Below are 25,500 nucleotides of genomic sequence, written 5' to 3'. Positions count from 1 at the left end.
AAAGAACAAGTGGTTAATGCTGCCAAATATAAACTCAAAGTGATTCATCAGAAATATGGTTTTAAAGACTACAAACGATTATGAAAATCAACTGCTAGAACAACTTGAGATGAAGTTGAAGTTGGATAAAGATCTAGAATAGAGAGATGGTGGGGATTAGGTACAATACCCCTACGGTATTACAAAGATTTATTGAAACTCCCGTTTTGAAACTTTTGGATTGTTTATTTTGACTTTTGACTTTATTAAGAAGGTTGCTCTATAAGGAAAGAAAGAAGGATAGAGCTATAAAATTGAGCTATTGATTAATATTGGAAATTTATTTGGAACAGTGTTATATTGGAATTATTATATTGAAAGTTGAAGTGTAAAAGTGTATAAGATTTTAGAATAAAGTAACTTTACCATTAAAAAAAAAAAATTTACCCACCAAAAAGAAGAGTTTAAGCTTTTTTTTAGTATCATCACGATGGTAATTTTTTTTATAGTTGATGGTGATCTTTTTAAGGAAAATAAGCTCTTAATGTTGCGATTTTGTTGTGTAGATTGATCCCAGAATGTTGTGCATAGAAAATTTCGCGAATTTTGTGCTGAAATCTTGGGCGCGCCCAATTGCATGGTACAATTTATACACCATGACTAGTAATAGTGCTACTGAAGGACAAGAGACCCTATGCAATAATCCACTGAAGATTATAAACAGAGCTGCTACAGCTCAACACGAATCATAAAACATAAGGGCATATTATATTAAAAAGATTGAATAGTCTTAATGATGAATGGCACAACTAAAAAACAAAATGACCAACTAAATATACAATATTGCGCTTGATACAATTAATTTAAAACACAATGGAACGAAAACAGTTTTTTTTTATGAGGAGGAGCTGACAAGTTCAAGCAATAACCATCCAGAATTTCTCCCATAAATTCTTTGGAGCTTCTTCTTCCCAAACAATGGCATCAATTTCTCTTCTATCAGTATCGATATCAACATCTTCCAACTTACGGAAGATTCTGTCTCTAAACCAAACAAATTGGAAGAATATCCATAATGCACCAAATAAGATAACAGAGATATATGCAGTAAAGAAATCACTAACACTGAAACCTCCAATAAATGCACTAAACCCATTAATAATGATGATAACTGTAATGAAAAAAGCAGCATAATAAGCAGCATAAGGCATGAAATGAGCTTTGAAAGGTAGTTCATCACGAGAAATACCTCTGAATTTCAAAGCTTGCATGAATCTGATATGTGATAAAGAAATGAATAACCAAGCAAATAACCCAGCAACTGCAGTGATATTTAATAACCAATTGAAAACTGTACTTGCACCACTTGAAATAACCATAAAACCCAAGAATCCGAATAATGCAGTGAATAAGACACTAATATATGGGACACCATGTTTTGTAGTCCATGCAAAGCATTTTGGAGCTAAACGATTTTGAGCCAATGCATAAAGAATACGTGAACCGACATAGACGTTTGAATTACCTGCAGAGATAATTGTCAACAAGATGACTGCATTGAAAATATGTGGTAATACTGGGGTACCTGAATTTTGAATTGCAATGATGAAAGGGGAGGATGCAACGTATGAAGAATCTGAATTCAATTTTGGATCATCAAATGGAACCAACATACCAACAAAGAATAAAGACAAGATATAAAAGATCAAAATTCTGAAAAAAACGGTATTAATAGCTTTTGGAACACTCTTTCTTGGATTTTTAGATTCACCTGCAGTGATACCTGTAAGTTCAGTACCTTGATAAGTGAAGGCAGCATTAACTAAAGAGGAAACCCAACCAAGGAATCTACCTTTTGCAGTGCCTTCAAATAAATAACCTGGACCCCAAGCACCTGGATGTCTCCAATATCTAAATCCAACAGGCCCAGTCACACCAGCACCACAAACCATAATGAATGCATAAATGATGAATCCAATAATGGCGATGATCTTGATTGAAGCGACCCAAAATTCAACTTCACCATAAAATTTAACAGGGAATAAATTCATAGAGAATAAGATAACCCAGAATATGGCAATCCATGCAGCTAATGGGACTGAAAAAGTCCAATATTCAATGATTTGACCAACGACTGATAATTCCAAGGCGAATGTGATTGCCCATGAGAACCAATACATGTAACCATTAGTGACCTATGATGTGTTAGTAGAAAGTTCTAATAATTTCTCAAGGGGCTATACTTACACCTAATGCATTTGATAAAAATCTTTGGGAAAAAACGGTAAAAGAACTTGAGATTGGGATAAAAGTGGCCATTTCACCAAGGGATTGAGTCACTGAATAAGCTATAGTAGCCATGAATAAATAAGCAATCAAGGCATTAACAGGACCAGCGTTTTTCAAAGGTGTTGAGATACCAATGAATAAACCTGTACCTATAGTACCACCAAGGGCAATCATTGTAACATGACGTCTTTTCAAAGCTCTTTTAACTTCAGTATCTTTAACATGACCAGTTTCGATTTCATGTTCAGAGATTGGACTATCTTCATGATCAAAGCTTTTAGTCTTGTTGATTATATTACTATCTTGCTTTGTTGAGGAACCTCCTTCATAATCATGAAGTTCATATTCAGTAGATTTACTCATTTTTGGAGGAATATAGCTGTTCACAAGTGGTTTGTAGTTATGTCGCATGGGAAGGGAATTGTGGATGGTTTTATAATGATGATTGTCGAGACGTATATTATTTGAATTGACTTGATCATGCTGCTTCTGATTTCTTATCAGTTGAAAATTTTATGTTCTTGACCGGAGACGTGCCTTTTCTTTTGGAGATGATCCAGCAGACAGCGAAAACCTTAAAAAGCGCCAAAAAGATGGATTTTTCAGATGAGATCATGGAGTAGTACATGGTTAAGATGGTTACAACTTTGTTTTATTCAATAACTACATTGCTGATTGTTTGTAGAGTGCATCTGTGATCTCCAGATAAGGATAATAATAATTGCCCACAGACTTGCTTAGCGTAGCGTGCGAGCTCTCTGCCAAAATTTCATCTCTTTGGAGCCTATGCTGCTTTTCCTTTCAAAAAAAATTGGTGGTGTGCCGTGTAACGGTGAATTTCTTTTGCGAATATTAATAAATTTTTTTCCAATTGCAAGAGTTTTGGCTGTAATTGTGAATTGAGTTGACTTATCTATTGTACTCTCTTATCAGATAAATAACACTACATATTGTACTCAAATTGACGTTTCTCCGACTCATGCCCAAAAACTTTCAAGTCTTCAAGTCCATTTTCCAAAATTTTGCGTTTGTGCCATTTGAAAATTTTCCTTCGCGAAAAAATGCCGTGGAGAAAAAAATGAAAAGGGGACTCACAAGCTCTGACATTGTGTATCGTGACAATAACAAGTGTAATAAGGAATCTTTTGATTAAGTGCATGCAGAGAATTTGAAGCGAGATCATATAAGAGCTGAATGGATCGGCGTTGATTCAGACCTTACAGATCTGAGAAATCAGGACTCTCAGGATCCAGTTGTGTGATTGAAACTGAAACTGAAACCTATTAATAAGATAAGCTGATACAGAACATTCTCAAAAACTTTATACATTGAAACTTTTTAAACACTAGATCACATTATTAATGACAATATTAAAATAAATAAATTATGCAAAGATAGATGTCCTATCTAAAACCAAAAAACCAAAACAACACCTTCATTCATGCTACAGCCACCCAAAATTTCTCCCACAAATTCTTTGGAGCATCATCTTCCCAAACAATAGCATCAATCTCTCTTCTATCAGTATCAATGTCAACATCTTCTAATTTGACAAATAATCTACCTCTGAAATAAACAAATTGGAAAAATAACCACAATACTGCAAACAAAATAACTGAAATATAAGCAGTAAAGAATGAAGTAACATTAAACCCACCAACAAATGCATCAAACCCATTAATGAAAATAATCACAATGATGAAAAAAGTTGCATAATAAGCACCCCAAGGCATGAAGTGAGCTTTAAAAGGTAATTCATCACGAGAAATACCTCTAAATTTCAAAGCTTGCATAAATCTAATATGAGAAACTGAAATGAATAACCAAGCAAATAAACCTGCAATAGCTGTAATGTTTAATAACCAGTTGAAAACGGTTGTTGCACCTTTAGAGACAACCATAAACCCTAATAAACCAAACAATGCGGTGAATAATACACTCATGTATGGAACACCATGTTTTGTAGTCCATGCAAAGCATTTTGGAGCCAATCCATTTTGTGCTAATGAGTAGAAAATACGTGAACCGATATAAACATTTGAATTACCAGCTGAAATAATTGTTAATAGGATAACGGCATTGAAAATATGTGGTAATACCGGTGTACCTGAATTTTGAATTGCAATGATGAATGGAGAAGATGAAGCATATGAAGAAGTTGAATTTAATTTTGGATCATCAAATGGAACTAATAATCCAATAAAGAATAATGACAAGATGTAGAAAAACATAATTCTGAAAAACACTTTATTAATAGCTTTTGGCACTGTCTTTCTTGGATTTTTAGATTCACCCGAGGCAACACCAACTAATTCAGTACCTTGGAATGTAAAAGCTGCATTAACTAAAGAGGAAACCCAACCCAAAAATTTCCCCTTTGATGTACCTTCAAAGATATAACCTGGACCCCAAGGACCTGGATTTCTCCAATATCTAAACCCAACAGGACCAGTTATACCAGCACCACAAACCATTATAAAAGAATAGATGATGAACCCAACAATGGCAATGATCTTGATTGAAGCGACCCAAAATTCAATCTCACCATAAAATTTAACAGGAATCATATTCATTGAAGTTAGAATAACGAAAAAAATACCAATCCAAGCAGCTAATGGTACTGAAAAAGTCCAATATTCAATAATTTGACCCACGATTGATAATTCTAGCGCGAATGTGATACACCATGTAAACCAATACATATAACCATTTGCAACACCAATAGCTGGTGATAAAAATCTTTTAGAAAAAACGGTAAAAGAACTTGAAACTGGAATGAAAGTGGCCATTTCACCAAGGGATTGAGTCACTGAATAAGCTATAGTGGCCATGAATAAATAGGCAATCAATGCATTAACAGGACCAGCGTTTTTCAAAGGAGTTGAAATACCAATAAATAACCCAGTACCAATAGTACCACCAAGGGCAATCATTGAAATATGACGAGGTTTTAAAGCTCTTTTAACCTGGGTCTCTTTCACTTCAGTTTCTTGATCAGAACCAGGTATGTCATCTGTTATGTTGCTTCCATTTTTATTTAGGATGTTTGATGAATTATCTTGTTTTGAAGAACCTGCTTCAATATCATGAAGTTCAAAATTTGGTGATTCTTTACTCATAGTAACTAATTAACAAGTTTACCAACTAATCAAACTTGATAGATTGATCAATATCAAGGGAATTGGATGAGTATTAATACAAAATTTTCCCTCTATCACTCATCTCCAAAATACAACTCATCTATTGGCAAAAGATGAAAAAATTGCACATACATCATCAATCGCTGTTGTGCGCGCCGTGCTGGCTGCACCAAACCATAAACTGATGAGTTGTTTAATTACAAGCTACAATTTCAACCTATTCAGCATTGATTCAAAGAGGTATTACGTTCCATATCAGTTATCTTATCATGGGGTAGTTTCTGATCTGCTTTCCTCTTTAAAACGGTGGTTTTGGCGTGGTTGTGTTCGGCGTGGTGCTGTTGAAGGATTTGTTTCCTAAGTACTAGTATTAGCGTGCGAGGGTTCTCTAAGTACTGGCATCAGCGAAAAAGAGACTGAGTGTGAGATTCAAGCCAGAGGAGCTGGGACTTTGCCTAGTTCTAAGCGAAGAGAGTTTCGTTTATAGTCAACCTGGTATTCTCCAAATGCTACAGAGGTATTAATCCTACTTTTGATGAAGTTGGTGATGGTGATGATGGGAAACAGTCACAATTCCTACTAGAATCTCCAAATTCTACAAGTCACAGCACTTCAACAAAAGCTACAAGAGTCAGAAGACCCTCTCTCCATCACTTGTAGCTTGAAGAGCAGACAACTTTGAAGGCCGTGCACTCATAGAAGCGGCACTAGAGTTTAGTCTCTGGAAGTGTACCAAAACCACCACCAATTTCAACGGCATAAACAAAGAGATTCAAAGATAGCCTAAATAATCATAGATAACAGATACAACCATTTCTTATAAAAGCAGCCATTTCTATCAAACACTCTTCCTTGTATGAGAATATTAATTCTTTAAAAGACCCCTGAACTTCGAAACGAATTTTTTTTCCAACGGCCGATGAGAAAAAGAAACGCCGAAAAAAGTGACATAAAGTTGAAAACTGGCTATTTACCCGGGTATTGCACCATGAAGTAGGAGGCCTACACAAGTTTAACTAGGGTGGATATTAATGGACAAGTCTATGATTGGAATAGTCCTTCAATAGTCCTTTCTTTATGAGTTTCCAGGTCGTTTTTGCAGGTCTTTAAGCATAAAGTACTGGCTGGTTATGTTCGCTTGGTGTCTCGGGGAGCCGTTTATAGGAAAAATTTCTTTTTGGGATGGCACATTTTCGCTGAAGAATTGGAAATGGGTATAAACTTGAGTGAAGAGTCAGTCAAGATGAAGGTAGAGTGGATTCCTAGTGAAGATTGAATGGGCTCCATGATCTAATCTCTCTTTTCTAGCCCAATGCTTTCAGGTTGTCCAAATTGAGTTTGGTACTGGTCAAGAGAACATATAGCCCATAATAGTCTCGTGAAATAGGTCTCATCAAGCATTAAACTACATCACAAGATTTCTTTCTTTTCGCACCTTCCTTTTCCATTTTATAAAATTTTTACTTCATCGAGTCATCATCAACATATAAAACTAAACTGTTATCTACAAACAGTACACAATTAGATAGATCTTCATTTACATCAACAATGAAATCAGAAAACTATCTAGAGAAATCGATTCCTTCAAAAGAATCAACTCTAGAAATACAAGAAAGTGCACCTCGTTCAAACGATGATATAATATCAAACTCATCACCAAAAGAAAAATACAACACTCATGATATAGAACATGGCCATGTTAAAGAAACTCAAGTTAAAAGAGCCTTGAAACCTCGTCATGTCTCAATGATTGCCCTTGGTGGTACCATTGGTACTGGGTTATTTGTCGGTATTGGAACTCCACTAAGTTTAGCTGGTCCTGTTAATGCCCTTATTGCATATCTATTCATGGGTAGTATTGTGTATTTAGTTACTCAATCCCTTGGTGAAATGTGTACATTCATCCCAGTGACTTCTGCATTCACAGTGTTCAATGCAAGATTCTTATCTCCTGCTCTTGGTGTTGCTAATGGTTATATGTATTGGTTTAATTGGGCTACAACTTTTGCTGTGGAGATTTCTGTCGTGGGTCAAGTTATTGAATATTGGACAGATGCTGTACCATTGGGTGCTTGGATTGCAATCTGTTGGTTTATAATGACCGTGGCAAATTTCTTCCCTGTTAAATTTTATGGTGAAATTGAATTTTGGGTTTCATTTGTTAAAGTTGTTGCCATTGTTGGGTTTATCTTGTATTCATTCATAATGGTTTGTGGTGCTGGTGATCAAGGTCCTGTTGGGTTTAGATATTGGAGAAATCCAGGTCCTTGGGGTCCAGGTCATTTAGTTGAAAGTGTTCCAACTGGTCGTTTCCTTGGTTGGGTTTCTTCATTGATTAATGCTGCTTTCACTTATCAAGGTACTGAATTAGTGGCAATCTCAGCTGGAGAATCTAAAAACCCAAGAAAAACAGTCCCAAGAGCTATTAATAAAGTTTTCTTTAGAATTTTGTTCTTTTACATCTTGTCTTTATTCTTTGTTGGTTTATTAGTTCCATTCAATGAACCACGTTTAAATTCAACTAAAGCTGTTATTTCATCATCTCCATTCATCATTGCCATTGAAAACTCTGGTACTCCAATCCTAAATCATATTTTCAATGCAGTCATTGTGATCACTGTTATGTCTGCTGCCAATTCAAATGTTTATGTTGGGTCCCGTATCTTGTATGGGTTGGGTATTTCAGGAAATGCTCCAAAACAATTCACTTATGTTACAAAGCAAGGTGTCCCATATTTAGGTGTCATTTGTACTTCATTGATGGGGTTCTTAGCATTCATGGTTTTATCAGATAGTGCAGCTGTTGGGTTCAATTGGTTGGTTAACATCACCACCGTTGCAGGTTTGTTTGCTTGGTTATTCATCTCTATCTGTCATATTAGATTTATGCAATGTTTGAAAAGCCGTGGTATTTCTCGTGATGAATTACCTTTCAAAGCCCATTTCATGCCTTGGGGTGCTTATTATGCTGCGTTCTTTGTCTTTATCATCATTTTCATCCAAGGTTATGCTGCATTCTTTAGCTTTACCGCTACTAAATTCTTTACCGCCTATGTTTCAGTTATAATTATGGCTGTCTTGTGGATTGGTTGTCAAATCTTTTATAGAGGTCCTTTATTTCTAAGTCTTGATGATATTGATATCGATACTGACAGAAGAGAAATCGATGCTATTGTTTGGGAAGATGATGCTCCAAAAAACATTTGGGAGAAATTTTGGGCTGCTGTTGCATAAAGCAGAAAAAAAAAGTTATTTTTTTGATGTTGTTTGTATAAATACTTTTGCATAGAACTAATGAATATCATGAGTTTAGAATTACTTTGTAGGGGGGCTACAGCCTGTATATAAATCGTCTTTATATTCATTAATTCAAGTAGTATATATAAGATTTGTTATTCATCAACTTTGGTATCTTCTTGTAAATTCTCTTCAGGTTCCTCTTTTATATCAGGAGTTGAAACACCACTATCCAATTCAGCACTTGATAAATTCTCAGCAGCACTTTGTTTCCTTTTCAGTCTCTGTTGTTGTCTAAGTAATTGAACACGAGATAATCCACTATCAGGAGTTGGCGTAGCACCACCACCTCTTAATTCTTGTAACAAGTTTCTTGCTCTTGAACCAACATCATCATCGTCATCTTCATGAGTTTCAGCCTTTTCATTTTCATTCATCGAAGAACCAGTCTTCTGTGGTGAAACAACTTTTGATGGGGATTGATCTCTTGAATCTAATTCATTGTCATCATCTTCTTCATCACTATCAGTTACCTTCTTATGTTGTAACAAATTCTTACGAGCCAATGCTCTTTTTCTTGCTGATGACGCTTGTCCCTTTGATGGTCCAGCAGCTTTCAATTTCTCCAATAATGAATCCATCACATTTTCTCCACCATCATCACCTTGTTGTGTAGTTGGAGTTCCAGAAACACTTCTCTTTGGAGTTTCCATCATCTTCTTTCTTTGTTCATAAGCTCTTTCTTCTTCTTCTCTTGCCAAATTCTCCCTACGTGCCTTTTTATAATCATTCATAAAATCAACAAACTTTCTGAAAAATGAATTTTTGGAAAATGAATCTGTTGGATCTTCACCAAAATATCTCATCAACTTTTCAAATTCAATAATTGTAAGCTTTGTTTGATCGTTCAACAATTCACCTTTACGTCTTGCCTCTGGTAAAACTGGTAACACTTTTGTCAACACTTTATCTCTTGGGTGGAATTTAGAAGAATCACTCAAATTACCAATATCAATTGAAGTTTCAACATTTTTGATACTTTGTGTGAAATCTTTTGAATCATTAGCCAATTGTTCAACAGAAACTTTAGCAACATCATAACAATTACTTAATTCTTCCAGGAATTTTTCCTCATCAGGATATGCTTTTCTAACAACTTTTTCAACATAATGCAAAAATGTAATACTATTTTTATCATCCTTCATGAATGTAAGCCTTTGTAGTGTACTTAGCTTGAAACCTTGAGCTTGCTTTGAAGTATCATTCATATAATTACCAACAGCTAAAATGATATCGAAAACTTTTCTCAAATGCTGAGAATTTTGAATATGATCAGTAGCTTCATCAATCAATCTCAATTTATGAACCAAATCATTATATTCTTTTTCGTATGAAGTGATAACTCTGATAGCTCTCATTCTTGATGGCCAATAGTCTTGTAGGTTGTAAAATAATTCCAAATAGATTCTATCAGATCTATGTAATTCATTTGGATCCTTTTCTGGTGATTTTTCAAATCCTTTAGCCCAAATAGTTCTATAAGGTTCCAAATTTCTGGCAAGACCATTTGGAATTTCTGACAATTCTTGTTTGCTTAAAAATTCAATAACATTTGGTAATTCTAAAACTGATTTATCACATCTTAAAACCTTGTTAACCAACTGTTCATCACTTAACGAAGAAAACATATGCAAATTGATGGAAAATTGTTGGGAAACATCTCTGGCCAAAAAAGTGAGTTTTTCAGCTTCACCTTGCTTCTTTGTAGCCAGTTTTTTGATTTCTTTGGCAGCAAAAATGTTTTCAAGTTCATCAAAGATACCTTTATCCAGTAAATCAGATGCCACTTTTTCAGCTGCTGCATCTTCCCAAAATGAATTTTCAGTTGTTTCAACTTTTTCCCAATGTAATTGTTTAAGCTTCTTCTTTGGTCTTGGATATCTTTCAAACAAGCTTGGTGATTGAGGTAATAATGGACTTGGAATTGGAGTTCTCGACTTTGGCATTGGGAAAGGTGGTGGTGGAGGTGGTGGCGAGGGTCCTTTTGACCCTGGCAGCGGTGGAGCAGGAGGTGGTGGTGCACTGTTTGAGTTTCCAAATAGTAGTGGAGGAGGTGCTTGTGGTATTGGTGCAGATGTAGGCCCACCTAACTGTGGAGGCAATGGAGGTGGAGCAGGTGCAGGTGCACCTCCACTTAGTGATGGAGGCATTGGAGGAGGTGGAGGTGGTGGTGTAGGAGATGGTGACTTGAATGGCTCATTGAGAGGCTTAGGTGGTGGAGCTTCAGCTTGGTTTTCAAAACCTGGTTCTGCATCTGGTATGGCATCTTTTTTACCAACAGTTGACGTGAGTTCTTTGAGAAATGATGGTTCAAACCCTTTACTGCTTCTAACTTTATCAGCAACTGATGATCTATAGGAATAATCAGGTTTCCCTTCAGGTTGTTTTTGACCTCTCATGTATTTAGCCTCGAGGCTTTCCAAAAAGGATTTAGAAGGAACTTGATCTTGAATCAACAACTCATCTTGTAACTTTTCACTCAATCTTTCAATTTCAGCCAACTCATCATGTAGTTTATCATTGCTCTTTGGATCCAATGAGCGATAACCTTCACCAGCCATTGATTCACTTGGTGAAAAATCAATATTCAAATTCTTGAATCTAGATTGTAACTCCTTCAATCTATCCATAGCCATCAACTTCTGTTTATTCATCAATTCTTTTTGTTTAGCATCAGTGTCAAACTTAAGAATGTCATTAGATTGATTTTGTAACGTATCCAATTTACGTCGTAAAGATTCCAACTTAGCTAGATCGTCTTCTTTAGAAGGCTTTTCAGGGGAAGATTGCACAGATGGTGAGACAATTGTATCCCTCTTCTTTTCAACAAAGTTGGTCATTTCTAATTCTCTAGCTTGTTGTTCAATATCCTCCATTTGATCTCTTAAAGCTCTTAATCTTCCATTTGGTTCAACAGAACTACCATATTTCTTATTATCAAGTCTATATTGATTTTTCTTTCTTGATAATTGGTTCTTTAGTTTATCAACAAGTTGGGTCTTTGGAAGAGATCCAGCACCTTCATTAGCATTGTTCAATAAGATTAACATTTCTCTCATCTCCAACTCTTGTTCGTGTTTTTCCAAGATATGTTTCCTTTTGAGCTCTTCTAATTCAGTGGATAAATTTTCATTCATCTTTCTTTGTCTCAGCAAAACGATTTCTTGTTCTTTGATTTCATTTGTAAGACGTGTCATCATACCATCAGAACCTAATGAAATTTGTCTCGCTAGTTCATCTCTTTCAGCAACTGCTTCCTCTGCTCTTTTAGTGGCTTCCCTAGACTCCAATATAGCTCGTCTAGCAACTTCATCAGTTTGTAAACCATCATATAATCTATGAATAGCAACGTTCAATGCAGCATCCTCATTAGAGCTTGCTCCCATGGTGATATTGGAGATCAATCCATCAATCAATCTATAAGACCTTATGGTATCAGTACTGCTAGGGGATTTAGATGAGTCTGATTGATTCAAAAACAAGTGTTGAATTGCTGATAGGAAATAACTCTCAGCTTCAGAATGCTGAATTTTACCCCAAATATTTTGAACTAATGATATAGGATCATTCAAGTCAACATCCTCACCAATTCTTTCTGATGTCAAAAGTGCTTCATAATCTTCGGCAGCAGCATCTTCAAATTCTCGTATCTTATCATTAATCAATTCACTATGCAATTTATGAAACTTTTTGAATATCTTTTGTAACCCTCCAGATTTCAATTGAGCTCTGATATGAGTTCTGGTTTTGAAATCAGCACCACCTTCAGCTATAGAATTAACAAGCACCATGGTGGCTAAAGCATAATCAACAAGTTGACTTTCACCACCTGCACCACTAGATTTCAATTCATCACTAGCACCAACCATGGAACCCATTTTACCTCTTCCTTCTAATGTCTGTTCCACAACTCTCAACCATTGCTCAAATCTTTTCAAACCAGATGATCCAGGTTGGGAAATGATGGAGTTTCTTTTATCTAAGGATTTAGCCTGAAAATGGATATTATCAGGGGGTATAGAGTTCAAAGCTCTCAACACTTGATCATAACCTTCAGGAGATCTAAAATGTGCTAAGAAACTTAACATATCCGTGACAAGTCTTCTAGTTGCTAATTTAGTAGAGATCAAAGCTCCCGTTATAGCTGGAACACATATCTTGGAATCAAGTGCATAATCGGCACCTCTTTGATTATTAATAATTGTTCTTAAACATCTGATGATTGAAATCTCTTTCTCCAAAAACTCATCATTCAGCAAGTCAGTAGTGGACCTTGTATGAAGCTGTTGTAATACCGTAGCCAATGCAACAGGACCTTGAGCATCAATAAAGTCTCTAACCCAGTCCACAGGCTCCGTACGTAAACTAACCCATAAATTACCTAGTTGTCTAACAGAAATTGATTTATCCATCAACAGCCTAACATAAGTTTCTGGTGTAGCTGGATTTTCACCACCTTTCTTTGAGCGTTCTTGTTTTTTTCTTTCAGATAAAGCATCTTGATAAATCAACATCCATTTTTTGGAAACAGGATACTCCTTCATTTGCTTCTTCGCAGCATCTGGTAAACTTTTGAAATCACGTTTTGTCATTAACTCATTAAACATTTCATCAATTTCCCAGCTCTCTTTGGGTTGTTCCAAAACAAAATCATTACCGACACCGGTTGATGCAGACGTACTTGACATTACTGAATTATTGGTATGTATTCTTTGCAAAGCTGACTTCTTTGGTGTGGTATATGATCTATAATCGTCATTTGCAGATGTGTTTGTAGTCCAAGTTGATGAACGACGGGAATGTTGAGGTGATGGAGGTGAAGTATCGTAGGTTGAATGGTTCGAATTGTTCAAAGTTGTTGCTTTACTCAAGGGGAGTGAATTTTGTGATTGATTTGAATATGAAGAGCTTATACTGGGCTGCCTTTTCTTATAAGGTGAATCAGTATGCTGAAACCCATCGTGACGCCCTGGGGGTTGTTGTTGTTGTAGTTGTGGATTCGAAATGTTTAAACTTGAAACATTAGTTGGCTCTTCAGACTTGTTGTTCTTTGAGAATTTCCTGATATTGGATAACAGCGACCCTGAATTCGACTTCTGGTGATCTGTGGCATTTGATCTCACTGAAGACTGCCTCGAGGCCTCTTGGTCTGATCTTTTCTTCATCTTTGTTGTATATAATGTTGGAGGCTGGTTATGATCTTGACAGTTTTGGAGATTTTACAAGAGCACCAGCTAACAAAAGCACATCCAAACCCTTACTCCAGGTATCAATTCTCAGCACAGTAGCAAGCAGTGAGTCTCAAAAGGTATACCGTCAATAATAACAGTTGGGTAATGTAAGTGGATGCCAATGTCTCAATTGTTGAATTCTTTGATTCTTGAAATGATCTATTTTCATTTTGCAAAGAGAAAAAAAAAACAAAAAAAAACAAATCGCAGAATGCATTCGCGCAATCGCGAATATGATGAAACTTCGCGAATGGTTTTTTTTATTAATTTCTGTTTTGATTTGAAATTTGGGCGTGTTTGAGGTTTCGTTTGGGAAAACAATTGGGCTTTTTCCAATTTGAGTGCATTGGTTGATATAGAATCAGTTCATTGATTGTCGCTAGACCAATATGAGTGAATCTGTTGCCGATGAGGAATCAAAGAGAGTGTCGCTCCAAGTCACCTCCTTATCTACACAGCTTATAGAATTGGTTGAGAAGCAATCTAAGTTAGAGGAACAATTGTTTCATCAAAAGAGAGAGAATGAACAACTAAAGAAGCAAAACCAAGAACTTGTTGCTTTGCAAGAAAATTACAAATCATTAAAGTCTGAACATGATGAACTGTCAAAGTCTAACCATACTTTGGAGCAGAAACTACAGAACGAGACCAAAGAAAAGGACTTAGCAAAGGAAAATGTATCCAAATTACAATCTGAAGTTGAAGATCTATCAGAGTCCTTATTTGAAGAAGCAAATAAGATGGTATCAAAAGCTAGACAAGAAGCTTACAGTTTTGAAAAACGTAACGAGGGGTTGGTTTCTCAATTGAAGGAGAAAGATATGCTTCTTGAGAACTTACAAACACAACTACGTGAACTAAAAAATGTTATACAAGAGAAAGATGATCAATCTATTCAAGATTCCGCAAGAAATTCGATTGATGAACCAAGATCCGGAAATAAATCTGAGGATTCACCAGCTACTTTCCCTCCTCAAATCATCTATAGTCCAACTATAAACTCCATAAGGTTTGACTTGAAATTATTCAACGATTTCAATAGATTCATCTCAGATTTGAAATATATTGAAGTGATCAGAGATACTAACACAAAATTCATCAAAAGGTTAGTTGCGGATGACGTTGAACCAGCATTGAGAATAGATTTAGCAAACGGTATTGGGTGGTTAAGCAAACGTTCATTAATGGGTGCATTCATTGATGGACGTGTCATTATTGAGCCTGTATCGGGCATAAATGAAACCTATAGAATAAACTTCAAGAATAACAAAACTCAGGAGTCTGATATCAAATCTAACCTATACTCTTATCCTGCCCATAGTCCTCCTGTTGCAATTGATCAACCATGTGCCATTTGTGGAGAGGATAGAAACGATATTTTGGAGCATTCACGTTTATATATTTTAAAAGTTCATGCATTAAAATCTAAAGAAGAATCATTATCTGCATCCAGTGGATCAACACCGTCATCGCCAATAATAGCCCATCAATATCCCCTATGTTCATATTGTCTGTTTAGAGTTAGAAGTGCATGTGATTTATTTGCATTTTTACGTTCTTTGAAAACAAACGTTTGGAAATTAGATTCAAATACATCAATAAGGAAAGCATGGTTAGAATTGTCAAGACTAAGATCCAAATTGTTTTGGTCAAAAGTTGGTATATGGGATTTGGAATCAAATATCCATCAAACTAAAATTTACCCAGGAACCGATGATTTGGTCTATAAGGCATTAGAAAACCTACATTCACCAAAGGCTACAACTGCTAATACTGTTGGTGCTAGTACATTGAACGACTCTTTCAATTTGGATGAACCTAAGTCCTTATCAACAACTTATAAAGCATCACCATTGATAAATGAAGTTAGTACTGGTAGTATAGGCTCTGATGAAAGCCCGGAAAATCCAGTGGTTTTGAAAGAAAATGGTGAATCACAAAAAACCAAAACAGCTGCAGTTACACCAAAAGAGACCAAGTCCGAACAAGAGCCAAAACAAGATGAGGAAGATGACAACATAACGAATGATATCTTGAATGATTATTCACAAGACGAAGACGAAGAAGAATCACCAGTGGAGAAGACGAATAAGGGGTTAATGATCCAAACGGATCGTCCTCAAGATGCATTATTAGATTCTGAAGAAAATACACCAATCGTAGGGAACATTAATAAATTCAATGATTTGAAAACACCAACAAATACACATGGTGGGTTTGACTTTGTTCCTGGTTCAGAAAATTCAAAACCTGATAAAGATGAGGAACAAGAGAAACCTGACGGGACCCCAGATGAAACTGATGATGAGTTTGTTGATGCATAATGTTACCAAATATACAACATAAAGAAGAGCTAATTTGTAGGTTCTACAATCCATGAGTTCTTTAACATTCATGTACATCTAAATAATCACCAGCCATTAAAATAAAATCCACTTCACTCCTTCATTTCAAATAATCTATCCTCCATAACACTCAAGACATTACTAAACTGTCCCAACAACTCAATCATTTGATTGTTAATCTTTTCCTTTGTTGAGTCTGAATCAATGAACAAGGAAACATCCAAATTAGGCATCGATATCCCATTCTCAAAATTGTTTTGAATAGTGGTTGTAGTGGTTGATCCTGAATATTCATGAGACGAATTTGATGATAGTGAGGAAGTTGTTCTTGTCCCATTCATCAAGAATGGTAACTGAGGTGGTTGGGATTGTTGTGTTAGTGTCATTTTCCGCTTTGGTGCTATTGAAGTTGATGATGATGATTGTGCTGTTGATGGAATTGGTGGCGGTTTTTCAGTTAATGGTGTCATTGTCATTGGCATATTTGAGACATTTACACCAAATTGATTAATGTTTTCATCATTTGAAGATTGTTCATCCAAATTGGAATTATTGTTTAATAATTTGGGGAATTGTAATGACGTTGGCGTTGGCATTTGTAGTCTTAGGTTCTGATGATTTCTCTTGATATTTAATGGTTGTTGTTGTTTTGTTTGTTGAGAAGTTGTTGATGGAATTGACGAAGTGCTTGCATTCATAGGTTGTAATAATGGGGATTGGTTATTTGGAGATTGAATAGCCTTCATTGTTGGTTTACTAGGTGATGAAGTGATAATATTCAGTTTTGATGGTGAATTTACCTGACTTGTAAGTTCTCTTTTAGGTGAAGGTGTACCTCTTGGGATATTTGGTGGTAATGAATTAGGTATTTGTTGTGAGGATTGCTGTTGTTGGGATGGTTGAGCTGGTGGAGCTTGTTGAGGAATTGATGAAGCTGCTGTAGTTAATGTTGGTCTTCTTTGTAACGTTGGATCCAATGTTTTTCTTGTCTCTAAATTACCAGCCGCAGATTGTGAATGCAACAAAGTATTTGCTCTTGACCTTGGTTTATTAAACTCTTGTTGTTGTAATGGAGGTTGAGTTGGAGGAGCAGATGCTAATGAAGAAGATTGCATATCTTCAATATTTGGAATTTCAATTTCCACTATTGGTGTAGAAACCCTTGTATTATGATTTGTTGTTGTATTTGATAAATTGTGTAACCCGATTGCAGATGAGATTTTGGGTATTTCATAATGTGTTGGCTCTTCTGGAATATTGTTATGATGCTGTTCTTCTTCTTCCTCTGTACTTTCTTCAAATAGATTTAATAAAGATTTTGGTGCTTCTTTTCTATTCATTGTACTGTTAGCTTTCAAAGTAGATCCAACATTAAAGCTAACACCGTTATTGACGGTGTTTGTCTTGTAGGTGACATTATCATTTGTTTGATGGCTGCTTGTATGATGTATTGGATTATATCTTTGATAACCAGTCATGAAAACATCATCACCATCATCATAATTATCATTAGTTGTGAAATTAAAATCAGAATCACTTTCATTTAGTTGGATATTATCTAAATTGATGTCATTTTCCAAAATATATTCATTACTGCTTAAAGAATCAAAATCCCATTTGACTTCAATTTCGTTTTCTTCAACCTCGTCTTCAACATTCATCAATATACTTTCTCTTGAGGATTTTTTTTCTCTCCATAATAAATATCTTGAAATCAATTCTTTCAAAATACTTGTTGATGAATTTTTATGAAACTTGATGAATTTCGATTTTAATAAATCTTCTGCACTCATTCTTTCCTCTGGATTTTCATCTAGACAAAGGGCAATAATTTCCTTTAATAGTGAAGAATATTGTTTACCATCTAATCTTGGTGGTTTAGATTTGGTAATCAATTGCATTGCTCTAATTGCCTCTTTATCACAATATGGTGGGTTACCAGTGGCAATCTCATAGATGGTAATACCTAAAGACCAAATATCAGCTTTAACATCATAGGAGGTACCTTCCATGATAACTTCCGGGGCCATCCAATAAGGAGTACCAGCCATGGTATTTCTTCTTAAACTTGTTGAAGTTAACTGAGCGGCAACACCAAAATCACAGAGTTGAACTTTACCTTCATTTGTTATCAAGACGTTGGCAGCTTTTATATCTCTATGTATAACATTTTGCTTATGGATGTATTGTAATGCAATTAGCACTTCTCTAACTATAACACCAAGATAAGTTTCCTCTATTCTACCTGGTTTTAGCAAAGTTCTTAATGACCCACCAGCACAATAGTCCATAATGATCCATAATTTCGTGCCATTAAGGTAAGAGCCGTGATAGTGGGTTATATTGGGTATTTGTTTCAAATTTGATAAAAATTGGATTTCTTGTTGAACATCTTTAACTTCATCTTCTGAAGTGTCAAGATTAAGGACCTTGATTGCATAGACGTGTCTTGTGGCTCTATGGATCCCTTTATAGACGATACCAAATTTACCACGACCTATGACTTCAGTTCTTTTGTAGATCTGGCTAACGTTTGACATTTAATAGAGCTCTATTCTTTTTTTAGAACTTGTAGAAGGGAATGTATAATGAAAATGAATGATCTTTTGTGGGAGTGGTGGGAGATTTCGAATGATTGTTTGGAGTGGTTATAGACTAGATGGAAGGATATGGCTTTGAAGGGAATGCTTATAGTTGAAGTTGTTTTAGAATGAGGAGCACTTGAAGGTATCTGATATCTCTACAATTATTCAAATCTTACTAGAAACCCGTTTGATCTGTGCAGTGTTTTTTTCTTTTTGGATCGGTAGGGGCCGCGCTCAGAAAGAGTTACCCTCAGAAAACTAGACACGTGACCAAATATTTGGGATACTTAATTTGGAAGCTACTGTATTGGGAAAGGTTACATTTTGCTGGCCCCCAGATCATTCACCGGTAGAATCGGTTCTTCCTGGTTCCGCTTTCTCATCACAAAGCTCATCAAAATCAAGACTGAAGTGGCCTTCAAATCAACACATAAATACAGCATAAATTGAAAACATGATCCACTAGTCAACACTTTGAGCGAAATACCAATAGCAGATGTTTCACCCAAAGAATAACCATTTTTTCCATTTTTCTATGTCAAATTTGTAAATTGTTTTGTCCTCCATCTCCATATCAAAAAAAAAATAGGCGACGCGTTTGTCTCAGCTTCTCTCCTTCCGGGGCCTCTCCCTAGCGAGCCTACGCGCGTCTCGCTCTAGGCAGAGATCAAGCCCACCCGAGCCCACCACCGCCCAGCTTAACTCCTTTCTGCGGCAAGAGTTAAAATTTTATCAAAGGGACCTTTCTGAGATCATCGAAACCCTATTACAATTTGATCTGGATACTCTTGAGCTGACTACAGTTCACTTTTACTTCCCTCCTCAAGCCAATTTACTTACAACCTACCCATACTAAACTGTCCTAGTACAACCATCCAATTCAAGCGTACCATTAAAAGCAGCCAAAGCAGCCTCATCATCATCATCGGCTCGTACTTTTTTTTTCATTTTCCCATTGTGTCGATTTTTTTTTCCCTCTATCAATTTATTTGAAGGCAAATTTTTTTGATCTTTAGAAAAACTACATTCAACACTTTTTGAAAAGAACAACGTCAACAACAAAAGAGAAAAACATATTCCTTTTTCCAATTCATCTCTTGTCATTAGTTTCTTCTGTTTGTTCTTGGTTTTCTTTGCACCCAGTTGGTTTCCCTTCTTCATTCTGTTTCCCATTTGCTTTCATTGTTTAAATTTGTTTCATTTGCAAATCATCTCCTGCTTTTACACTAGAGTCTAGGGATCATACTTTTCAATTCACAAGATATACAACAAGTTCTTTTAAAAGTCATATATTTTATTTGTTTTCAATCATTTATACCATCATTAGCATATTTTTCCCCTATTAGGCGTTTTTCATACACTTTTTTCCAGTTTTACTTAGTTGCCTAAATTTGTGTTCTTTTACCAATTAATCATCAATATCTTCTTCATTCACCATGTCATTTATGAACAACAACGGTTTCCAATCTTCTGCAAACCCATTATATCAACAATTTCAACCTCAACAATCCCAAGGTTATCAACGGACTGGTTCTGGTTCGGCTCCTGTCTCTAACGGTACTTCCGCCCAATTATGGATGGGTGAATTAGATCCATGGTGGGATGAAAATGCAATCAAATCAATTTGGGGCTCTTTTGGATTCAATAACGTTAATGTTAAGTTGATCAAAGAGAAAATCCAACAAGGTTATAATGCTGGTTATTGTTTTATTGAATTTCCTACCTTGGAATTGGCCTCAAGTGCATTATCTTCAAATGGTTCCAAAATCCCAAATACTAATAAATCATTGAAATTAAACTGGGCAAGTGGAGGTAACGCTTCCCAACCTATTACTAATGGTCAACAATCAATGGGTAATGGTTCTCGCTCTGGTGAAGTTTCAATTTTTGTTGGTGATTTAGCTCCAGATGTTACTGATACTGTTTTATATGAATATTTCGGTACAAAGTATAGTTCAGTCTCTGGTACAAAGATCATGATTGATCAACAAACAGGTGGCTCAAAAGGTTATGGGTTTGTCAGATTCTTGAATGAGTTGGAACAACAAAGAGCTCTGGTTGAAATGCAAGGTGCTATTTTGAACGGTAGACCAATTAGAGTCTCTACAGCTGTTCCAAAGAATAGACAACAAGGTGGTCAACAAATGGGTGGTATGAGACAACCATTCCATCAACAACAACCACAATTACAATCCCAACAATCTTTGAATTCAATCCCACAAAATGCTCAATCTCAACAAATTCTAAACAGTTTTGATTCTCAATATCAACCACCATTAACTCAATTCACTGACCCAAACAACACTACTGTTTTCATTGGTGGGTTATCTTCAATGGTTACTGAAGATGAATTAAGACTGTATTTCCAACCATTTGGTGATATTACTTATGTCAAAATTCCAATTGGTAAAGGTTGTGGATTTGTTCAATACGTTACAAGAGCAAGTGCAGAACTAGCTATTAGTAAGATGCAAGGCTACCCAATTGGTAATTCAAGAATTAGATTAAGCTGGGGAAGATCAAATTCAAATCCAAAACCTCAAGCTTATCAAAAACAACCAGAATTACCTTTATTATATGGTTATCCTTCCACTAATCAACCAATTCAACAATCTCAACAACAACAATCAACTCAATTTAATCCATTCCAGCAAAGCCCATTCGGTATAAACTCTTCAACTTCTTCAATCCCAAGTTTTGGAGTTTCTCAAATCCAAGATCAAAACCAATTTAATCAAGAATTAAGTGAACCAATCCCAGACCAATCAAGATTGAACGAATTGTACTTAGCTGCAAAAGATGGTAGATTAGATGCAATTGACGCAAATTCTAATGGTTACATCTTTGCATGAGATTTTGTTGACTGCTTTTATTTTCTTTTTGGTTAGTACCGTTTTTTGCACACATACTATTTTTAATCATTATCATTTTACTATACTCATGAATGCTTGTTTGTCCTTCCTCTTTTTTATGGTTGTTTTGTCAGTTTATAATTTATGCAAGTTGTTATTTTGAACTTTTTTTTTGGTCTCAATTCATGGATTGATTCCCAATACTTTTTTGTTCTGTGTTATCTTATGGTTATTCTATTTTACATTGGATTTTTGTTTATATTACTTATCAGATATTTCCCTTACTAATGAAACATATTTCTTTTTATTTTTTTTGTTATAACAAACTTTGTGTCCCTTTTTTTTTATTTCATGTTGTGCTCAAGTCTTCCATATATATATACTATTTTGTCCATATTTTTCAGTCGAAGTTGTTTCATTTATACATACGCATTATAATATTAGTTTGTCCTGTAGATTACCAAGGTTGTTGCGGTTCTTTGAAGTATTATCGCCTTTTGATATATTTCTTAGTCATTCTACTACGGGATCTACGTCTCTTCCTCTCAGGTGTGATCAACTGTGTTTAATAAATATGAATAAATAGGGTTTTTCAATAAATAAGAATAAATAAATAAATAATAAATCAATAGACTCTAATAAGCAGTCTTATCAACTCTAGCACCTAACAATTCAGCTTCCTCTGAATTTCTAGCACCCAAAGCTTTTGATAATCCATCATGGGGATAATTTCTTGGAACTGCAATACGTTTTGGATAGAAAAACGTATAACAAACACCAAAAATACCAGCAACACCTAAAAAGAAATAACTAACTAATTTAAAAGCTTCACCATCAGAAACATATTGATAATATTCTGGTGACCATAAATTCAAAACATCTTCATCTTCATGAAGTGGTTCATTAATATTTCTTCTGTTTTGAACATCATCCCAATCTCCGTATGGATCCCTATTATAGTACAGCTCAGGTTTAACATCTGGATACGAAGTTGGAATCTCATCTTGTGGTTCAATTTTTGGAGTTGGATCTTCATTCAATGCTATTTTGGTTTGCAAGTTGAATCTTGTTGTTGTCAATGCCCTCTTGGAAAGAATTGAAACTGGTCTCAATCTTAAGGCTGGATTTATTCTAAGCATTTTGGTAATCATTTTGATACCACAAAGCAAAGTGTACAGTGTAAATGCTTGTTGATATTGTCGTTCTCCCTTAATAGAAATCCTTTTTTTTGACGAGCTTCACCAGTATCTGAATTCGCGAATTTGCTGACTCATCACAACTCACTGTCATTTTAATAAGTGTCACTATGAACTACAAGTTATCAAATTACAACACATAATCAGCTCAAGAAGATTCATATATACAAGTTTAATATTTTTTATTACCCATGTCCGCATCTAAACCAAATTTTTCCATTACCCGTTGATCAGTTTTAGGAAATGGATCATTTTCAACATTATATGTTTTTGGAGCTCTCACTGTTTCACTAGATGAATATGAGTTCACACCTGGTAATTTTAAAGACGAATTTGGGACTATTATATTACCTAGGTCCGGCTTTAAAGCACTCCATAAGCGTGGAGCTCTTTTTTTGGCGGAAAATCTAGGGGTTGACTTCTTGTCATTGACCAATTCTTGATAAACTGGACTATTTTTCAATAATTCTTGAGGTGACCCAATCAACTTCTTACCACCCAAAATAGCTTCTCTATCTTGCCTGTGATATGCATATCTCAATTTCAACGCCCGACCTTTTAATTGACAACCATGAAGAGTTTTAAGAGCTCTTTTTGCAGAGCTAGGTTTTTCAAATGTAACATGAGCAAACGTTGTTCCTTTTCCTTGTTTTCTAACAGATACAATTTCCCCAAATTTCTTAAAAAGATCTCTGACATGAAGTTCATTAAACATAGTAGGTAATGAAGTCACATATAAAGTCGTAGAAACTGGTTGATCTATAGGGTTCATCATTTTGTTAACTTTTTCTAATCTGTTAGAATCGAACAAAAATGAAAGGTTACCAACCTTTTTATGATCTTCTATTGTCTCCTCTAAGGTATACCTTATAGTTAGGACGTGGCCAGGTACAGCTGGTTTACCATCAAATCTCTCAGTACATCGACTTGCTGCACTCGTTCTTGTAAATCTCACTAGTGCTATTCCTGTACTATCGAACCCAGTGTAGCATGTTATGTCTCTGAGTACTCTAACAAACTTGACATATTTTAGCCTTGATCTGAAAAAGTACTCAACTTGTTTTTTGGAATAATTTCTTGGGAATCCTGCTGCAAATATAACTTTTCTCACGACTGATCTCTTTTGTGTAATCTGAGGCGTCAAGTTTTTGAAATTTGCGACGCAAGATGGGAATATGGCGGTTGTAGCATGCCGTATTGATGACCTTGGAGCACTTGCACAAAGCATGGCCGTTAGTGGATCATAAAATATCGCTGGATAAATTTGAACATGTTTTTTGATTTTTTCCTTTAACCTTGCAAAATGTCAGATTTGCAAATCCATTTCGCGATTTAATCCTTCATCTTGACGCTTTCTCGTTTAGCTCTCAAGAGTCAAGACTTTTAACGAAGAGTTTGATTGCATAGCACTCAATTGGCTTTAAGCTATAATGGCAGACTTTTGATGCTTAGAATCCTCTTTTTTTTGTTACAGCTTATTGTGAATGAGGATGAAACTGGAATCAGTCGAGACTTGAGCCTCATCGGGCTACATTGGTTGGTTTTGAATAAGGAAACAAAAAGTTGCAAAATCAGATTCAGCCAAACCATCCACTAAAACCTTCTTCTCATCAACAATACAAACATCTTCCACATTAACGCATACCTCATGGAACATTCCCCAAAACATCAGCTCGATGAGGTTCACTTGCCCGTGTGTTGGCCCTTCCCAATAATTTTCCTCATTTCAAAAAATTTTGAACCTTTTTTTTTTTTTTGCCTTCGAAATCGAAAATTCCTTGATCTTTTTTTTTTCGCGACTTTTACCAAAAGGACATTCAGCGCCCAAGAAGCTCAAGTTCAAACTCAGTTCAAAACTTATCAATTGACCACTATAACTACCTTCCATTGTGATTAGTGCAGGCGCCATTTTCTTGTATATATACCTGGGAGATTGATCCACCAAAAAACCTGCTGCTTTATTCAAGTTGTTGGAGTCCTGAATTCGGGATTAAATTGTACCATAACAACAACAAAACCAGTTTCATCAACAATACCTTCATTTCTTGAAAGACTGGCCAGATAAAAAGCCTATCACGGAAGTGCGTTGAAGACCGAATATGTCAAGAGTATCAACTCCTGGCTCAAGACGCACTAATGCCAAAAGTCGTCGACACAGTGAGCTTGTTGATAGCTCCACTGAAATCAATGATAATGAAGAAGCACATAATGAATCTGAAGAATCTCCGGATCCAAAGAGAAGGAGAAGCACAAGGAATAGTGAGATCAATTACTCGTTAACCAAAAGGAATGCTAGATCGAACGGCAAATCTCATATCAAAGCTGAAAATCAGCCCGAAGAAGAGATAATAGTGAAGAAAACAAAGGATGCTACGCTTATTGAAGATACAAAAAAATTGGAAAGGCACCGTTCTGAAGAATCCAATCTATCTCAAGTTGATAAACTAGGGAAATTAGCTGCAAAACACTCACTTTTGACTCAAGAACTCTTTCATCTACAGCAATTTACATCATTAGCATCATGGGATCCCACAGCTCCTCCACCAAAGTATTACCAAGATTTTGTTGAAGAAAATTATAATTTAT

At 35.6% G+C, this 25,500-nt stretch overlaps 10 protein-coding genes across 10 annotated transcripts; 4 read left to right on the top strand and 6 right to left on the bottom strand.

Annotated features, from left to right (window-relative positions):
• Positions 1–896: 896 nt before the first annotated feature.
• On the bottom strand, positions 897–2,631 carry WICANDRAFT_62018 (amino acid permease; the record flags this gene model as incomplete). The annotated part of the gene is made up of 2 exons (XM_019183296.1): positions 897–2,174; positions 2,227–2,631. 2 exons carry the CDS (start codon positions 2,629–2,631, stop codon positions 897–899), a joined length of 1,683 nt encoding a protein of 560 aa, XP_019040667.1.
• A 1,076-nt stretch (positions 2,632–3,707) lies between these two features.
• WICANDRAFT_28688 (amino acid permease) lies at positions 3,708–5,387 on the bottom strand (the record flags this gene model as incomplete). The annotated part of the gene is made up of 1 exon (XM_019181527.1): positions 3,708–5,387. One exon carries the CDS (start codon positions 5,385–5,387, stop codon positions 3,708–3,710), a length of 1,680 nt encoding a protein of 559 aa, XP_019040666.1.
• A 1,569-nt stretch (positions 5,388–6,956) lies between these two features.
• WICANDRAFT_83586 (amino acid permease) lies at positions 6,957–8,642 on the top strand (the record flags this gene model as incomplete). The annotated part of the gene is made up of 2 exons (XM_019185566.1): positions 6,957–7,023; positions 7,096–8,642. The coding sequence occupies 2 exons, from the start codon at positions 6,957–6,959 to the stop codon at positions 8,640–8,642; spliced, it is 1,614 nt and encodes a 537-aa protein (XP_019040665.1).
• Positions 8,643–8,800: 158 nt separating this feature from the next.
• Positions 8,801–13,870, bottom strand: BNI1 (formin BNI1; the record flags this gene model as incomplete). The annotated part of the gene is made up of 2 exons (XM_019181628.1): positions 8,801–10,727; positions 10,797–13,870. 2 exons carry the CDS (start codon positions 13,868–13,870, stop codon positions 8,801–8,803), a joined length of 5,001 nt encoding a protein of 1,666 aa, XP_019040664.1.
• A 455-nt stretch (positions 13,871–14,325) lies between these two features.
• SEC2 (guanine nucleotide exchange factor SEC2) lies at positions 14,326–16,260 on the top strand (the record flags this gene model as incomplete). The annotated part of the gene is made up of 1 exon (XM_019183295.1): positions 14,326–16,260. The coding sequence occupies one exon, from the start codon at positions 14,326–14,328 to the stop codon at positions 16,258–16,260; it is 1,935 nt and encodes a 644-aa protein (XP_019040663.1).
• Positions 16,261–17,954: 1,694 nt separating this feature from the next.
• Positions 17,955–18,821, bottom strand: WICANDRAFT_28219 (uncharacterized protein; the record flags this gene model as incomplete). The annotated part of the gene is made up of 1 exon (XM_019181460.1): positions 17,955–18,821. A coding segment is annotated over one exon (867 nt), but the record flags the coding sequence as incomplete, so codon positions are not given.
• A 1,616-nt stretch (positions 18,822–20,437) lies between these two features.
• NAM8 (Nam8p) lies at positions 20,438–21,469 on the top strand (the record flags this gene model as incomplete). Its single annotated transcript, XM_019180631.1, has 1 exon — positions 20,438–21,469. A coding segment is annotated over one exon (1,032 nt), but the record flags the coding sequence as incomplete, so codon positions are not given.
• An 884-nt stretch (positions 21,470–22,353) lies between these two features.
• WICANDRAFT_28165 (uncharacterized protein) lies at positions 22,354–22,857 on the bottom strand (the record flags this gene model as incomplete). The annotated part of the gene is made up of 1 exon (XM_019181455.1): positions 22,354–22,857. The coding sequence occupies one exon, from the start codon at positions 22,855–22,857 to the stop codon at positions 22,354–22,356; it is 504 nt and encodes a 167-aa protein (XP_019040660.1).
• A 208-nt stretch (positions 22,858–23,065) lies between these two features.
• On the bottom strand, positions 23,066–24,140 carry WICANDRAFT_90976 (RNA recognition motif domain-containing protein). Its single transcript, XM_019186269.1, has one exon. The coding sequence runs from the start codon at positions 23,687–23,689 to the stop codon at positions 23,087–23,089; it is 603 nt and encodes a 200-aa protein (XP_019040659.1). The 5' UTR covers positions 23,690–24,140; the 3' UTR covers positions 23,066–23,086.
• Positions 24,141–25,013: 873 nt separating this feature from the next.
• On the top strand, positions 25,014–25,495 carry WICANDRAFT_62009 (uncharacterized protein; the record flags this gene model as incomplete). The annotated part of the gene is made up of 2 exons (XM_019183294.1): positions 25,014–25,462; positions 25,486–25,495. 2 exons carry the CDS (start codon positions 25,014–25,016, stop codon positions 25,493–25,495), a joined length of 459 nt encoding a protein of 152 aa, XP_019040658.1.
• Positions 25,496–25,500: the final 5 nt, after the last annotated feature.

Source organism: Wickerhamomyces anomalus (genome assembly GCF_001661255.1).
Source record: "Wickerhamomyces anomalus NRRL Y-366-8 unplaced genomic scaffold WICANscaffold_2, whole genome shotgun sequence".
Classification (NCBI taxonomy): Eukaryota; Fungi; Ascomycota; class Saccharomycetes; order Phaffomycetales; family Wickerhamomycetaceae; genus Hansenula; species Hansenula anomala.
The sequence above is the reverse complement of the archived record's forward strand: the minus strand, read 5'-3'. Positions and strand labels throughout refer to the sequence as shown.

Bases quoted from the DNA above. Each gene is read 5' to 3' on its own strand.
- WICANDRAFT_90976 (XM_019186269.1), bottom strand. From the start codon at position 23,689: ATGATGAACCCTATAGATCAACCAGTTTCTACGACTTTATATGTGACT.